Raw genomic sequence first — 18,555 nt, 5'->3', positions numbered from 1 at the left:
CGTCTTATCGTGATGACGTCACCCGGATCCAGCGTCGACAGTCAATGCTGCGTTCAAGCCAACTCGGACATTACAAAATACCATCCGCAGAAACAGACTCATAACTTGCACAACGACAGTCAACAAATATATATGACGTTGTGCGTGTATTCTTTTATCGGATTTGTTCAGTGTGACTTTGGTTACTGTTTTTATCCCTTGAGCCAAGAATAAAAACGGAATGTGTTAATTAAATGTGCATGATGCTGCACACGAGATGTAAATATAGCAGTAATTAGCTCAATTACTTATGTAATGCACGATGGTAATCCCAGGGCAGCAACTCTTACAAACGCAACCCGCAGTAAGCAGAAGAAAATGCAGTTTTTAAGTTATTTTTAATTAAATTAAATATTTTTTTTTTACAAAGTTTCACAAAATGTTTCTACTTAAAAATAATTACAACAGGCAATACAGCTGATACTTTAGATGCTGAGATGGGGCAAATGGGGATGATGCAGCGGCTTGTGAAAAACAAAGAAAACTTAATAAAGCTGGTTCATCTGTAGATCTAAATATAGTTTGAATCTCCACTCTATTTGTGCATGCGCTCTCTAGGTTTGATTTCTCCCACCTGTGAATTTCATGAGTGCTCTTATCTACGGAGCACTCAATACTTCACTGATTGTGTCACTTGGTATCATGATGACATCACACGAGACAGGAGCATCAAGTACAAAGTCTACACTACAACGTCGTGTAACGCCATTAAAGTAACTAATTTAGTGTCATGGTTAAACTAGAAATATAAGAGTATAATGGTAGTATGTTTTGCATTTTTGTGTTTTTGAAATACCACCATAGAATGGTAGATGAGATGGCAAAGAGGACAAGTGTGATGATAACCGTAGAACCACGAACAAAAGCGTCTGGCTGCTCAGTGCGGGGAAAGTAATACAATACAACATGAGGCTGATAACACATTTATTAATCCCAGAACTGTATATTAAAGTACTAGTATTAGTATTAGTATTTCGAAGCAAGTATCTGTTTAATTTCAATTATTGTTCTTAAAGGTACAGTACCTTGGAAATGGGCTTCAGGATGAATCTGAATTTCTCATGATTTGGGGTTTATTCATAAATAAACACAACAAAAACACTACAAAAACAAATATCTTACTAATATTCTCATGATTTGGGGTTTATTCATAAATAAACACAACAAAAACACAACAAAAACAAATATCTTACTAATATCAAATATCAAATATTACAAATATCTTACTATATCTTACTATTTGTATGTAAATAACCTATAATAACCTAAATAATTGGTTTCACCTAGTCCTTAAATCTGACTCCACCCACTTATTTGTAAGCCAATCAACATCTTACCTGCTCTGCACAGCTGTGTTGTATTTGTCTGATTACTACACTGACCCCCGGCACTGTATTGGCCATTTTGTCTCCTTGTGCATGTTGTAAAACCTTATTTTATCTAAAAACTACAGGTATTTTTACTTTACTTACTTACTACCTTTGTAGTGTAGTGTTTATACTCGTTAACTGGTTCCAGACCTGACTGTGATTATCAGATTCTAACTATTTTTTGTAGTTAGAGCATTGAAAACTTGTTCACAACCTTTTAAATATGGGTTTTTAACATTATTAGAGACCTTCACACATGAAATAACACCCCTATAGTTACTATTACACTAGTATTACCCAATATACTAGACATAATCAGCGAAAAGAAACCATTTGAGACATAACTTGGGTGTTCAGAGTTGAGTTTTTGCTTGTAGTGGATTATTGCCGGTGTTATTATTATGATTATTATTATTATGCCCATTATGAGATAATACATGTTCCGGCGATCAAATCTATAATGCATGTGTGCATTACCAAGTATTACATGAATATTTCTGACACCTAGTGACCAGTGTAGAATACTACATAGCGTCATGTTTCTGAATGCATCTCCTGTTAGACACCTCGTCTGCATGCAATGTCAATTTCCAAAATATCTGAAAGAGTTTATAGGATGTCCTTTATTGCTCTTAAAACATGAGTTAACACAGACAGAAGACCGTGAAAACCACGAAGAGTAAGACAGGAATGAATAGGTGTACATAAAAAAAAACAAAAAAAACAACACCCAACAACAGAAACAATGGATCACACCATGGCGGCCTTTTTGGAGTGAATGTCATAGTTCAGCAAAGCAACCACACAAAGTTGTTTGTCATGATGAGAGAATAACAATAATAGAAAAATAAATGCTTCATGCTTATTCATTGCACTTTACTCCTTAAGTGGTCTGCTACTTGCCTGTATGTTACATTACTACTATAAACTGTTATGTTGGGGACGTGTATATAACAAATACTTCATTTTTATATTTACATTTAAATATAATATGCGTAATATAAAGTAGAAAATATTTACATGTTGCCATTTTCCAACCTTATCTTCTTATTCGTACTGTAAAATGCAAATATAATTTTTTTTAATGGGCAACATTGAGAACTCATGAAAAAGAACCAAAGAATGAACACATTTTATGTTTATGAGAAATGCCACTACAACGGACAAACTGTCAAGAGAGAGTGCTTGTGAACATAATTTTGTCAGAAATTAAATTTTCTATATTAATTGATTAAAACAGAAAAATCATGTGAAACTGTGCTGTTGATAAACTGATCATAAATGTAAAATAGTGCAATTAAAACACCCTGAATGATTTATGGGCAATTTTAATAGGATTTCTAAAATATATTCCAGGGATTTAACATTTATATACTGTTTTGGAAAATACAATTTCATCAGTATTTATTAATTTGCTATCCGTGCTTTTGCACAGCACTGTCCTTTAACAGCATGTCCATATTAGGCTAACACACGTGTGAAGCGACTTCATATCTAATGGAGACACAAAGAAGATTTCAGACACAAAGCGTATGTGTTAGTTTTATTAAAATACATAGAAAACTACTTTGTGTGTTTTTCTTATATACTTCCTAGATTGCACAATGTACAACAGCACATAGAAAGCAAATCGATATTGCGCCTGACAACCTAACATGACAAAGGACTCGGATTACGTGAAACTCATAGCCGATGACGATGGGATAAAATACCGTATTATGCATTATTTCAACATCAGTTCTAATTCCACAAGATGAATAGTAAGCTTATTCCATTGCTTGTGGATGGGTAATACTTAAAACTATAGCATGATTTACAGTACATAGTATTTTGAGCTAAATGTGAGGACAACATCGGTGTTTGGCTTGAGCAGGAATTGTCCATTTTTAATAAACTGGCTTATTGTGCACGTGAATCGTGAAATGCAAGTTTGGTGTGAAACACAGTTCTCGTATCAGGTGCAGTGTGGGCATTCTTTCTCTACAGGATGTTATAGTACAGAGGATAAGAGTGTTACTTGGGTCTCTGCTACATGATGTACCCAGTGCAGGTGTATGCATACCAACAGGGTCGGCATGACTACCGTAAGTTGACTATGTTGCGCTTGGCATTGAGCGGGTTTTGTTATCCAACACTGGCACCATCCATCCATTCATTTTCCTATGCTTATCCGGGTCCGGGTCGCGGGGGCAGCAGTCTTAATAGGAAAGCCCAAACTTCCCGGTCCCCGGCCACCTTCTCCAGCTCCACTGAAAGGACACCAAGGCGTTCCCAGGCCAGCTGTGAGACTACTGTACTAGGTCTGCACCGGGGCCTTTTCCCGGCTGGGCATGCCCGGAACACCTCACCAGGGAGGCGTCCAGGAGGCATCCGGACTTGATGCCCGAGCCACCTCAACTGACTCCTCTCGAGAAGCGGCTCTACTCTGAGCCCCTCCCGGGGGACCGGACTGAGCTCCTCACCCTATCTCTTAGGGTGAGTCCAGCTACCCTACGGAGGAAACTCATTTCAGCCGCCTGTATCCGCGAACTAGTTCTTTCGGTCATGACTCAAAGCTCATGACCATAGGTGAGGGTGGGAACATAGATCGACCGGTAAATTGAGAGCTTTGCCCTCCGGCTCAGCTCTCTTTTCACCACGACGGTCCGGTACAGCGACTGCATTACTGCCGAGGCTGCACCGATCCGTGTGTCGACCTCACGCTCCCATTTTCCCTCACTCATGAACAAGACCCCGAGATACTTAAACCGTACCATAGAGGAGGAACCGTACCTCGCCCGGATGTGGGATACCGTGGCCTCACCCTGGAGCCAGGCCCAAGGGAGGGGCTCGCAGGCGAGCGCCTGGTGGTCGGGCTGGGCCCAGCACGAAGAAGCCACACGGGATCTCCCCCTCGTCGACACACCACCTACGGGAGCAAGCATAAGGGTCCGGTACAGCGACCACATTACTGCCGAGGCTGCACCGATCCGTGTGTCGACATCACGCTCTCACTTTCCCTCACTCGTGAACAAGACCCCGAGATACTTAAACCGTACCGTAGAGGAGGAACCGTACCTCGCCCGGATTGTGGGATACCGGGGCCTCACCCTGGAGCAAGGCTTGGGGGAGGGGCACGCAGGATCTCCCCCTCGTAAACCCACCACCTAAGGGGGCAAGCATAAGGGTCCGGTACAGCAACCGCATTACTGCCGAGGCTGCACCGATCCGTGTGTCGACCTCACGCTCCCACTTTCCCACACTCGTGAACAAGACCCCGAGATACTTAAACTGTACCGTAGAGGAGGAACTGTACCTCGCCCGGATGTGGGATACCGGGGCCTCACCCTGGAGCCAGGCCCGGGGGACTGGCTCGCCGCCTGCGAGCCCCTGGTGGTCGGGCCGGGCCCAGCTCGAAGAAGCCACACGGGCTCTCCCCCTCGTAGACCCACCATCTACGGGGGTAAGCATAAGGGTCCGGTACAGCAACCACATTACTGCGAGGCTGCACTGATTCGTGTGTCGACCTCACGCTCCCACTTTCCCTCACTCGTGAACAAGACCACGATATACTTAAACCGTACCGTAGAGGAACTGTACCTCGCCTGGATGTGGGATACCGGGGCCTCACCCTGGAGCCAGGCCCGGGGGAGGGGCTCGCAGGATCTCCCCCTCGTAGACCCACCACCTATGGGGGCAAGCATAAGGGTCCGGTACAGCAACCGCATTACTGCCGAGGCTGCACCGATCCGTGTGTCGACCTCACGTTCCCATTTTCCCTCAATCGTGAACAAGACCCCGAGATACTTAAACCATACCATAGAGGAGGAACCGTACCTCACCCGGATGTGGGATACCGGGGCCTCACCCTGGAGTCAGGCCCGGGGGAGGGGCTCGCAGGATCTCCCCCTCGTAGACCCACCACCTACGGGGGCAAGCATAAGGGTCCGGTACAGCAATTGCATTACTGCGAGGCTGCACTGATCTGTGTGTCGACCTCACGCTCCCACTTTCCCTCACTCGTGAACAAGACCACGATATACTTAAACCGTACCGTAGAGGAACTGTACCTCGCCTGGATGTGGGATACCGGGGCCTCACCCTGGAGCCAGGCCCGGGGGAGGGGCTCGCAGGTGACCCACCACCTACGGGGGCAAGCATAAGGGTCCGGTGCATTGCGTTTTGGGTGGCGGTCAAGGGCGTGTGCATGGGCGACCTGGTCTTCGGTGGCCAAATCTGGTTCTTGGGCCAACACTTGCACTTATGTCTTAAATATGTCCGACATAGCCAACATAAATCTGTTCATTACAACATTTACTTCATACATACATAGTACCATTTCACCAACCATTGCTTTAAACTATGCACTTTACAGCAGTCGCTACTTGACAAAATCTCTTTTTTTTGTCCAGAGCATATATTTTTATTCTTTATAATTGTCTTGAAATATATGTATCACTTTTTTCTTCACAAAAATGTTATATTCTCTAAGTAGACACAACTCAAATGTACACTACATATAAAATATTATACTGTATTGACTTATTTGTTTTTGATAATATACTGATGAGGTGATTAGCCCTGTATCACTCAGTCTTTTGTGGGGTTCTGTTCACTTGTGCATTATTTTGGTGTATCTTTACATTACAGAGCAATATCCACAAGGCTACCTCAGGGCCTGTAAACATGGGATGGAACAGCTGCATTTAGTATCCGTTGCACATTCAGTAAAAATGTAAACAATAAATGAATATTTAATGAGCTTGTGTTGGATTTGTGGAGTTATCTTTACTGGGCGGGAAGGACTTTGATGGGCCGGGTGAGTGAGCTCATGTTATTGGTGTTGGAGGACACTTGAGGGCTCAGTGTTTTTGTTGGCAGGCTGCTCGAATGTCCCATCGATTCTTCTGCCGCGCGAAGAAGCAAAGTGTAGTTAATGGCGACTTCCTCCACTTTCCTCAGCAGCTGCTGTCTTTGAGCTTCTGTGCGAACCCCTCTGACCAGTTTTATGAAGGTCTGCGTTAAATCGCACAGCACTTTAAAGCTGGCCGTGACAACAGCGAGCATACAAGTCGGGCTTTTTTCCACGCTCGCCACTCTCCGACACGATGCTCGGAATTCCTTGAAGCGCACCGCCAGCTCCTGTTTGTACTCCGCAATCCGCGAGGGCTGAAGACGAGCTTCGCCCTCAGCTTGTGGGCTGTTTGCACACTGACGCAGGATAGCTAATAACTCGTTAGCGTCCAACTGGGCATTTAGGAAACCATCCGGCAAGTTGAAGGATTTCCCTTGGAGAGCCTGAACCCGTGCCAGGCTGCCCTCCAGGGTACTGCATGCTCTGAGGTCGATCTCCTGTGCCTGTGGTTCTTTCTCCGCGTCCTCCTCGCCACTACAGTCCTCTGCATTAAGAACCTGGAGGGTTTTGCTCACAACAGGGAAGGTACTTGAATCCAACTCCATGCCTGGAAGAACCTGAAGCGGAATGGAGTAGGATAACTCGTCCTTCTCACTGCTCTCATCTGCTGCCTCGCATTTTCTGTAGCAGAAACAGAATGAGCAGCATTTATCCTTGTCGTCGCCATCTTCGCTTGGCAAGGTTAGCAGTACCTCCCCGGTTTCGCTTTTATTTTCACACAATAACTCATTGCTCTGTATAAAAAACACCCCCTTCTTTCCCTTTCCGTCCGGCTGAAGAGACTGCGTATGAATTGGCTCCACTGGGGTCGGCAGCCTCAATCCTGTGGCCCTGACTCTCTCCATCTCTTTCTCAAGACTCTTAGATTTAGGCTTCACTTCCGCATAAACGGGAGTGTTTGTATTGTTATCCAGTTCTCCAATGCTATATCGCCTCTGGAGCTTTTGTGGTTCCTCCATATAGTCAGTTTGTGAGGTACAGGCCGGCAAACAGGACCCCTGCTCTCCCCTCGGTTCCCTCGACTCAAGACTGATAGAACGTATTCGTGCAGTTTTGACTTCCAAGTTCTGAGATCTTCTTGTAGTGCCTTCACTGTGAGGTACCTTAGGGACCGTGGTAGGAGTCTTAGCCGTAGTTCTCTCCCTGCCTCGGTTCTGCGTTTCTGTCGTGGAGCCGACCGGTGTGTCCGGTAACCTCATTCCTCTACACATTCGCTTACAGTCACAGCTACGTCTCTGCTCCCTGGAGATTCCCGGTGCTTTTAGGACAGGGCTGGTGCGTAGCTGACAGGCACAAGGGGTCCCTGAGGTCACAGGTGAGGATCCTTGGGGTAAATACTCTCCCTGCGAGGACTTGGGTTTCAGTAGCTCTTCTAAGAACTCCAACTCGTACTGACGAACTTTTTGAAGCTGAGCCCGTCGCTCATCTGTTTCTCTTCTCATTCTTGCTGGGAAGGTCGCGGAAAGTAGATTTCGGATGCTTAAAAAGGGGGCACTTCGCTGGGGCTTGCCCACTTTCTTCGATTCTCTCGCTGGTAGAGTAGATACCTTATCTAAAGATGGGCTCGCTGCGCTATCCTCCAAATTAGGTAATGATTTTGTGGCACATATCTGCGGCTCAGAGTGAGATTTTCCTGGTGCGACATCAGTCTTGGTCTCTGCTCCATCTTTTCTTTCTGCTTTTAGAGGCAAACGAGGAGAATACTTCTTCTGAACTGTAGGACTTGGTTTTGCCAAAGTACATTCCGCTGCGACTCTTACTGCAGTTTCTTTGTTGTTAGCTAAGAAGAGTCCTTTTGCTCGAAGACGCTCGTCATCAGTCGGGGATGAGGATTGAAACACTACCACCTTCTGAACCTGCGGATCTTTAATTCTTAACTGAGGCCCGGGTTCCTGTTGTACTGGGCACGTGCAGAAAAGATCATCTACTGACAGAAATTCCGTCGAACTGGAAGGCTTCATGGTCTCGCTAGAGGCAGTCTCGGCGTCTTGGCACATGTTAGTTAGGGGAATCTTGGCTGAGGAAGTTCTGTCCACACTTAAGAGAACAGATAAGGCTTTGTCTGAATTAAGAGGTGGTGCTGCTTTCTCCTTTACGCCATCTGGAAGATTTAGCCTCGGTATCTCCCCAGCGGCAATGGATAACTTTGGATCTTTAGTGACTTGAGCTGAAAGTGAAATCTCAGACACTTTAAGTTCTTCCGTTGGTTTAGATGGAGGATCGGGGACGGTTCCTTTAGTGGAATCGAAGTTTGCTTTCAATTCAGGCGTCTGCTCGTTCGGAATAGTTTCTTGATTGGTTCTATGCTCCGTCACAACACCGACTATTCCAGAGTCTTGACAGGGGCCGACTTTAAAGGGCACAGTCTTACTGAGGATTACTTGCTTGGGTGGACATCCAGCACGAATCTGACCTACAGAAAATGCCCCCGTCCCTATTGTCTTTGCTGTGCAGCCGGGGATTGCCAGAGGAAAATCACGACGGCAGAGGCGGCTTTCCTTGTTTATATGGTGGGCTAGGAGGTATGCCTGGTTTTGGTTCTGCTTCATTGCTGAAACCATCTCAGAAACATCTGTCAGTTCAGAGGAATTTGTCTCATGGCCGGAGTCCAACGATGATTCGGGTGTAATGGCAGCCAAAACGATGAGCCCTGAGGAATAAAACAAATGCACATAAGTGGAATGATAAGGAACTAGGGAGTATATTCCCAAAAATGAAGTAACTAAAAATACTTGAAATTTTGAATGCATTATTTTGCAGACATCTTGAGATTTGTTTGCTTGATTAATAAGCCAAGACGATCCAAGGCACAAGATATAAAACTACTGTGGCTTAGGCTTTTGTCTCTACTTTTATTTTTTTGGTGTAAATTTTCAGTCATTAGCACATTTGTCATTCATTCATTCATTTTCTACCGCTTTTTCCTCACGAGGGTCGCGGGGGATGCTGGAGCCTATCCCAGCTGTCTACGGGTGAGAGGCGGGGTACACCCTGGACTGGTCGCCAGCCAATCACAGGGCACATATAGACAAACAACCATTCACACTCACATTCATACCTATGGACAATTTGGAGTCGCCAATTAATTTGGAATGTGGGAGGAAACCGGAATACCCCGAGAAAACCCGGGAAGAACATGCAAACTCCACACAGAGATGGCCGAGGGTGGAATTGAACCCTGGTCTCCTAGCTGTGAGGTCTAACCACTCAACCGCCATGCCGCCAGCATGCAGAATTATTAAAAAAAACAACAACAAAAAAAAACCTTAAACTGTATTATGGAAAGCAGGAAGTGAACAAATGTAACAGTTACTGATTGTAAAAGTACCAGATGGAGGGGTAGGATTTAATAAGCTTTGCTTCTTCCTACTCCTTTCGGACATGTGGAACTGTGAACTGATTATGTGATGCATTCAATTGTAATCTGATGCATGTTCAAATGAAATAAAACCATTACCATTCACACTCACATTCATACCTAGGGACAATTTGGAGTCGCCAATTAACCTAGCATGTTTTCGGAATGTGGGAGGAAACCGGAATACCCGGAGAAAACTCAGTCATGCATGGGGACAACATGCAAACTCCACACAGAGATGGCCGAGGGTGGAATTGAACCCTAGCTGTGAGGTCTGCGCTCTAACCACTCGACCGCCGTGCCGCCAGCATGCAGAATTATTTAAAAAAAAAAAAAAAAACCCCAAAAAAACCTTAAACTGTATTATGGAAAGCAGGAAGTGAACAAATATAACAGTTACTGATTGTAAAAGTACCAGATGGAGGGGTAGGATTTAATAAGCTTTGCTTCTTCCTACTCCTTTCGGACATGTAGAACTGTGAATTGATTATGTGATGCATTCAATTGTAATCTGATGCATGTTCAAATGAAATAAAACTATTACCATTACCATTATGAATTAGTAAGTTTTCCTTTATGATTAAACAATAATTACTGCCACAAAAATCAGGTAAATTGTAATATTTGGTTGCCATTTGACTGTAGAAAAACAGATGATTATACTCTTTAAAGGTAATGTGGACGTCTGGTTAGTTTTACTGAGATGTGGACAATAGCATGACTGAGGCTGTTGACCTGCAGTCTGTGTTGGTTGCTGATGGGAATGGGGGTAGTCCTCAGAAGCTGCCAAAGCCTCAAGAGCTTGTAAGGTGGACACCAAAGCATCGTCAAGTTCCTGTGCATGATCTCGAACCGTTCTCGTGGCCACGTTATCAATAAGTGTCACGGGCACATCTTCCTTAGTTTGGCGTTGTTTCCCACTGGTGATATCAGGGTTGGCACTGGTTCTCGCCTTCCTCCCTCTCTTTGAGTCATCCTCATCAGAGCTGTTGTCTCTGAAGCCTGGCGGTGGTGCGGCAATCGCAGGTGGTGGTAGTTGCAGCTTTTCACCTCCAACGGGTGGCTCCTCCTCATCGTCGTCCTCGTTTCCAGGGGGCGGCAGAGCCGTGAGGTCAACGCTACCTCCATCTCGGGAAGCGCAAGCACTTGAGCATGTTTTTCCCGAGCTCCGACCACTTCCCACTGCGGATGGATCTTCGTTCCTGTGCCTCTCTTTACAGGAATCACAGAAGAAACGTGCTGATTTCTTTGTCTGTGCGAGAGTTTGGGCTCGGTGTCTAAATCCTGCATTTTCCACTGGTGGACTCAACGACACCCCAGTTATATCCTCGGCACTCTGCTGCGTGGGGTCTGACTTGGTTCGGGGCCGCCCAGGGGCCTCCTGGGAAATAAAGTTCTCATTGATGTCAAGTTCAGCTTCAGGGTGTGCTTGGAGCTCCTGAAACTGCTGTTGTTCCTGAAGGTGGAAATGACACAGACCTAGATGTTGAGACTCTGCAGGAGCTACGGCCCTGGAAGACCCTGACTCTCTGTGTGAGCTTTCTCTCTCATCCCCTCTTCGCCCTCCACTTCCGGTTGCCCCAGAGCGTGGGTGTGAATGGTGGGAGCTTCTGTAATCTGAGGACAGAATCGTCAGAGTTTGAGGCTTTGAAAAAATGGTTGATTTTCAGAAGATCCAAATGGGAAAGCAGAGCCAACAGTTGATGGTCTCATGTGGACTATTTCACAAATGCATGTTGAAAGCTGAGGTTTTGTTTGAGCTTGTAGGGTTAGATTCTGGTGGAATGTGATGGAATATGACGATCCTTCGCCTATTGCAGGCTACAGGTAGACACAGCAGATGGTAGTGGATCTGTTCATGCTTGAAGAAATGTTTGAGATCACAGTAAACACTGGAAATCCAGAATGTCAATTTTCGGCTTGCAGGAAAAAAGAATGAGTATCTCATTCTGATGAGCCAAGATGAAGATGACAGACAGCAGAGGGTGCCATGGGATGGGAATCAATTTGTTATTTCATGTTCAATCTGTGAAATGTTTTTTTTGCCAGTAAATATCATAGACTATTCTATTCTAGCATGCTGTTGGGTTGATCCTACTTTTATGATGTTTTGACTCCAATTTGTGTTTTTGTACCAACATTTCCAACATACCTGCCTTGGTCATGTGAGACTGACCAGAGATCCTGAAATAAATGTTCCTTTTCGGGTCTACAAAGAGCTTGTAGTAGCCAGAAATGAGGCAGGCAAAGTTGGTGGCATCTGGCCATTCCATGAGTAGAACCAAAGGCTGCAAGAGGTAGCAGGAACGGGGATATTGATGTTAGATATCAATAATGGAGTAATAGTCGTAGTATTTAATACGTTTTTACCTTGCCGTCGTGGATTGAAACTTCCACTCGTGCCACGCCTTGTGTTTCTCGATAGAGCTGGATCTTGGATATTCTGCTGAACTCGGTCAGAACGGTGGTCAGGTTGTTTTTCAGATCAATCACATGACTGATGCCATGTCGAGGACCCACCAGAAGAGTTGTGGCTGATTGTTTCTCATCCTATTGAACAACACCGAATATTTACTAAAGTTAATTCCATAGATTGCATAGGTTGCATCGCTAATGGAGAAGTCCTCTATTATGAAAAATGACCTAGCATGAGAAAAATATCCCTCACTTTTGAGATAAGACTTGCGTATGAAGTTGCAGGTTTTTCTAAAGGTCATAAAAGAAAAGCCTCCTTGCTACCTCCGACCCGTCTCTATCTAGACCAGGGGTCTCAAACACACGGCCCGCGGGCCAAATGTGGCCCGCAGGACACTAGTTTGAGGCCCCCGCGCAAGTTTGATATGGATGCTGTATGGTATCATGTACCCAGAAAAAAATATTACGTTTGATTAATGTTCATGTTAAAGGTTAAATAACTGTTAATAGTTATCCTCCCTATCCGTGTGGAAGTGGTAAGTTTTTGGCTTTTTAAGTTTAAAGGAAATAACTTGGAGGATACCGTTTAGGTCGCTAGCTCTCTAGTTTGCGAGTTAGCATGTGTCTCAAGACCCTGTAGTTGCGCAATATGTTGTAAATAAAAAGAGTATAAATGTGACTATAGTCGTGTTTTGTCATGTCTACAGGGCTCTAATAATGCTTTGTTCATTTTAATCTGAAAAAAATAATTTGTCTACCCACCAACTATATGTGGTTTCTTAAGTTTTTATTATTTGCTGTTTTATTATTATTATTATATTTATTTATTTATTACTGATTGATTGATTTTCTTTATTATTCATCTTATTTTGTGTAGAAAAATAAAAATGAAGATATTGCTCGGTTAAAAAAACATGCTAGGCGACTCCAAATTGTCCATAGGTATGAATGTGAGTGTGAATGGTTGTTTGTCTATATGTGCCCTGTGATTGGCTGTACCCCGCCTTTCGCCCGAACACAGCTGGGATAGGCTCCAGCACCCTCCCGCGACCCTCTTGAGGATAAGCGGTAGAAAATGAATGAATGAATGAATGAATATTCATTAGGTCATTTTTCGGTCTCTGTGTTCATGATTGAACTTGTATTTACCAGTTCAACCGTGTTGAACAGTATTCCTCCAAAGGGGGGGAGGTCATTGAGTACCCGCATGTACTGCAGTTTTCCTTGGAGAGGAGGGACCTGCCAACAGAATAAAAAAAAAAAAAATAGAAGCTCAATTTCTTCCAACACAACCTGATGGTGGCACTATTGAGCCACACATGTTATAACAAATGCTTACACAACACCCCAAAACACAGAGTTGCTTTTTTTTTTTTTTTTTAAAGCTGTATAGCTCAGCCGTTATACAGACCATAATATAAAATAGCTTTTTTTGTCTCGAAATTTTGAGCTGCATTGTAACTACAGTCTGATATCCTTAAAAAAACATCAATAAAGACGTAAAAATGGTATGACAATGGATAAGAATTACCACATCTATTCATGGTGTTTGCCTTTTCTGCTACCTTGATTTTGTATGGCATCACAGAGAGTCCAATTATTATTCATACAACGTCGATGCTGAGTGAGAAAACGATGACCGCGTATTTCGTCCTGTCATGTGTTAAACAAGAGCGTAGCGTTATCGTTAGTTGCACCTTGTTGCCCGATGGTGGTGGATGCTGGTAGGTCTTCAACAGCTGTGACAGAATCTTGCATACGTTCTTCTCTTTGACTGTTGGAAGCAGAGTGAGGGGAAGGAAAGGCTCAAGTCCCCACTCCTTTCTGTTGACAGAGAGAGAGAGCGATAGAGAAAAAAACAAAAAAAAGAATATAATGACTAAACAAACTTCCTCCATGAACACTCGACATGGTCAGTGGGCGATATTACTGTGGCTGCGATGACAAGAGCTAATTATTTGCCAGGTTGAGGTTTTTAAAGAATGCAAAAATTAAAGGAGAAATGTAATTTCACAAAATAATGGGTTTCTTTGTTTCATGACAGATGAATAGAAATGATCATTTTTCCTGCTTATTTATGACAGCGGAAACTCTTAACTCTCACGCAGTTGGTTCCCGGTAGGCAGGTCAAACTGATTTATTTGAAATTATTTTATTGTCAATACCAGAATAAGAAATAATGAGTTTTAGGATAGGCTGCACGGTGTGGAAGTGGTTAACGCGCACGTCTCACAGCTAGGTGACCCGGGTTCAATTTCACTCTCTGTGTGGAGTTTGCATGTTTTCTCCGGTTTCCTCCCACATTCCAAAAAACATGCTAGGTTAATTAGCGACTCCAAATTGTCCATAGGTATGAATGTGAGTGTGAATGGTTGTTTGTCTATATGTGCCCTGTGATTGGCTGGCGACCAGTCCAGGGTGTACCCCGCCTCTCGCCCAAAGACAGCTGGGATAGGCTCCAGCACTTGAGAGGAAAAAGCGGTAGAAAATGAATGAATGAATGAATGAATGAGTTTCAGGATAGGCTGCACGGTGTGTGAGTGGTTAACGCGCAGGTCTCACAGCTAGGAGACCCGAGTTCGATTCCACCCTCGGTCATCTCTGTGTGGAGTTTGCATGTTTTCTTCGCTTTCCTCCCACATTCCAAAAAACATGCTAGGTTAATTAGCGACTCCAAATTGTCCATAGGTATGAATGTGAGTGTGAATGGTTGTTTGATTATATGTGCCCTGTGATTGGCCGGCCACCAGTCCAGGGTGTACCCCGCCTCTCACCCGAAGACAGCTGGGATAGGCTCCAGCACCCCCGCGACCCTTGTGAGGAAAAGCGGTAGAAAATTAATGAATGAATGACACGATGTGCGAGTAGTTAATGCGCAGGCCTCACAGCTAGGTGACCCGAGTTCAATTCCACCCAATTAACCTAGCATGTTTTTGGAATGTGGGAGGAAACCGGAGTACCCGGAAAAAACCCACGCATGCACGGGTAGAACATGCAAACTCCACACAGAGATGACCGAGAGTGGAATTGAACCCTGGTCTCCTTGCTGTGAGGTCTGCGCGCTAACCACTCGACGCCGTGCCGCCACTAAAACAACCAAAATAAGGCAAAAATACTGTAAGTATCAGATGTTAACATGAATATATCTGTTACTACATGGCTACGACATTTATATATAATTTATTGGAGGTGTTTTAATAGCAGGCTTTGTAAGCGGAATATATAGGTGTGTCCCATTACCTGCATTAATGAGCTGCCTTTTTTTTTTTTAGCTGTACAACTTTTACGTACGTCATTTTCTAACCCCCCAAAAAACAAACCTCTCCTATATAACACATAAAATTCATAGAGTGATAAAACATAATTCACACATTTGAACAGTTAACAAGACTGTGGACTTACTCTACATGCTTGAGAGAAATCTTCTGATTGGGCCTCGCCGAGGACACAGTGATGTAGATATGGAGTGCGGCCAGTCGTAATGTGATGTCAGATTTCCAATCCATGCCAAAGCGTTCCTTGATTACATCATTGCGATTCTGTGAGGACGTGATGTGTGATTCTTTGAGTGCCGCTAATTGCAAACAGCACTATTAAACATTAGGAACCTGGTCTGAGTCATGCCATTTGTTTAAGTGCTCAAACTCCCCAAACTGATAATCATGTTAAGTTGTCTGCTGTGGAGGTAAATGGGATTGTGATTGAATAAGGTGAATAAGTCTGACTCATTACTGTAATTTTGTCTGTAGAGTTTCTTAAAACCAGTCAAGAAGGCAAATCTTTTTTCATGGAACTTTGAAATATCAAAGGTGACTTTGTGTGATAATCTAGAAAAGTTTGACGAAGATTAATTTAGGGCAAAAAATGTTCTGGGTGCCCTGAAATGATATTTTTCCAGAATGAGAAAATCTGAAAATTCGTCATGTCGTCGTCATGTAGACAAGCAAATTGCTGCTTTCTGAAAATCACTATCACTACCGTGATAAGAAGTAACTAACTGACAAAATATCTGAATACTTCGGCTGGCATGACTCATCCCAGTTGACATTGTCTGGATATTTTATTTGTCTTATACTTCAAAATAACGAACAGAAGTAATTCCATTTTGGTCATGGTAATCCATTCATTCAAAAAGGAGTAGGAAGAAGCAAAGCTTATGTAATCCTACCCCCTTTCTGTTTCACAACAATTACAATACATTTGTTCACTTCCTGTATTCCAAATATACTCTTTTCTAATTTTAAATACATCACCACTTATTAATGATAAGGCAGTGTAACAAAATAAGAGCCAATGTATATAACAGTAATAAATAATAATAGTGGTCCCAGTATTGACCCCTGGGGTACGCCAAACGATTAATGAACTATAATATCGGTAAATAAATTATATAACAGTCATAAATAATAATAGTTGTCCCAGTATTGACCCCTGGGGTACGCTAAATGATTAATGGACTATAATATCGGTAAATAAATTATATAGAATGTAAATTATATAATAGTCAGTAAATAAGTCATAAATAATAATAGTTGTCCCAGTATTGACCCCTGGGGTACGCCAAACAATTAATGAACATATTCTGTTTATTAATACTAAGTCTTACTTCACAGAATTTCAGTTATCGTGATCGGGTCTGGAGCCAATTAACCGTGATAAATGAGGGACGTTTGTATTTCAAAAAAATTAACAGAAGTAATTCCATTTTGGTCATGGTAATCCATTCATTCAAAAAGGAGTAGGAAGAAGCAAAGCTTATGTAATCCTACCCCCTTTCTGTTTCACAATAATTACAATACATTTGTTCACTTCCTGTATTCCAAATGTACTCTTTTCTAATTTTAAATACATCACAGAATGATAAGGCAGTGTAACAAAATAAGAGCCAATGTTTATAATATCGGTAAATAAATTATATAACAGTCATAAATAATAATAGTGGTCCCAGTATTGACCCCTGGGGTACGCCAAACGATTAATGAACATATTCTGGATATTTTATTTGTCTTATACTTCAAAATAACGAACAGAAGTAATTCCATTTTGGTCATGGTAATCCATTCATTCAAAAAGGAAGTAGGAAGAAGCAAAGCTTATGTAATCCTACCCCCTTTCTGTTTCACAACAATTACAATACATTTGTTCACTTCCTGTATTCCAAATGTACTTTTTTCTAATTTTAAATACATCACCACTTATTAATGATAAGGCAGTGTAACAAAATAAGAGCCAATGTTTATAAATAAACATTGGTAAATAAATTATATAACAGTAATAAATAATAATAGTGGTCCCAGTATTGACCCCTGGGGTACGCCAAACGATTAACAAACTATAATATCGGTAAATAAATGATATAACAATAATAATAATAAATTTAAATAAATAAAAATAATAATATATTTATTCAACTTCATTCTTTTGTAAAGTGTCTTTGAGTATCTTGAAAAGCGCTATACAAATAAAATGTATTATAACAGTCATAAATAATAATAGTGGTCCCAGTATTGACCCCTGGGGTAAGTCAAACGATTAATGAAATATAATATCGGTAAATAAATTATATAACAATCATAAATAATAATAGTTGTCCCAGTATTGACCCCTGGGGTACGCCAAAGGATTAATGAACTATAATATCGGTAAATAAATTATATAACAGTCATACATGATAATAGTGGTCCCAGTATTGACCCGTGGGGTACGCCAAATGATTAATTAACTATAATATCAGTAAACAAATTATATAACAGTCATAAATAATAATAGTGGTCCCAGTATTGACCCATGGGGTACGCAAAACGATTAATGAACTATAATATCGGTAAATAAATTATATAACAGTAATAAATAATAATAGTGGTCCCAGTATTGACCCCTGGGGTACGCCAAACGATTAATGAAATATAATATCGGTAAATAAATTACATAACAGTCATAAATAATAATAGTTGTCCCAGTATTGACCCCTGGGGTACGCCAAATGATTAATGAACTATAATATCGCTAAATAAACTATATAACAGTCATAAATAATAATAGTGGTCCCAGTATTGACCCCTGGGGTACGCCAAATGATTAATGAACTATAATATTGGTAAATAAATTATATAACAGTCATAAATATTAATAGTTGTCCCAGTATTGACCCCAGGGGTACGCCGAACAATTAATGAACTATAATATCGGTAAATAAATTAAATAACAGTAATAAATAATAATAGTTGTCCCAGTATTGACCCCTGGGGTACGCCAAACGATTAATGAACTATAATATCGGTAAATAAATTATATAACAGTCATAAATAATAATAGTGGTCCCAGTATTGACCCCTGGGGTACACCAAATGATTAATGAACTATAATATTGGTAAATAAATTATATAACAGTCATAAATAATAATAGTGGTCCCAGTATTGACCCCTGGGGTACGCCAAACAATTAATGAACTATAATATTGGTAAATAAATTATATAAC

General features: G+C 42.1%; 1 protein-coding gene across 5 annotated transcripts in view; it reads right to left on the bottom strand.

Annotated features, from left to right (window-relative positions):
- Window positions 1-2,076: 2,076 nt before the first annotated feature.
- The window catches only part of frmpd3 (FERM and PDZ domain containing 3), a 113,051-nt gene continuing 96,572 nt past the window's right edge, over window positions 2,077-18,555 (bottom strand). For 3 of the 5 annotated variants that reach the window (XM_058063146.1, XM_058063148.1, XM_058063147.1), the window contains 7 exons: window positions 15,479-15,615; window positions 13,774-13,900; window positions 13,226-13,315; window positions 12,032-12,211; window positions 11,814-11,949; window positions 10,397-11,278; window positions 2,077-8,953 (listed from right to left, as the gene is read on the bottom strand). In XM_058063146.1, coding sequence (XP_057919129.1) covers window positions 6,177-8,953; window positions 10,397-11,278; window positions 11,814-11,949; window positions 12,032-12,211; window positions 13,226-13,315; window positions 13,774-13,900; window positions 15,479-15,615 — 4,329 coding nt within the window. In that variant the 3' untranslated portion in view covers window positions 2,077-6,176. The remainder of the gene's footprint in view (window positions 8,954-10,396; window positions 11,279-11,813; window positions 11,950-12,031; window positions 12,212-13,225; window positions 13,316-13,773; window positions 13,901-15,478; window positions 15,616-18,555) is intronic. The other 2 variants (XM_058063149.1, XM_058063150.1) reach the window with 2 other exon arrangements.

This window comes from Doryrhamphus excisus, chromosome 23, assembly GCF_030265055.1.
Source record: "Doryrhamphus excisus isolate RoL2022-K1 chromosome 23, RoL_Dexc_1.0, whole genome shotgun sequence".
Lineage (NCBI taxonomy): Eukaryota > Metazoa > Chordata > Actinopteri > Syngnathiformes > Syngnathidae > Doryrhamphus > Doryrhamphus excisus.
This window is presented reverse-complemented; position numbering and strand designations above follow the sequence as displayed.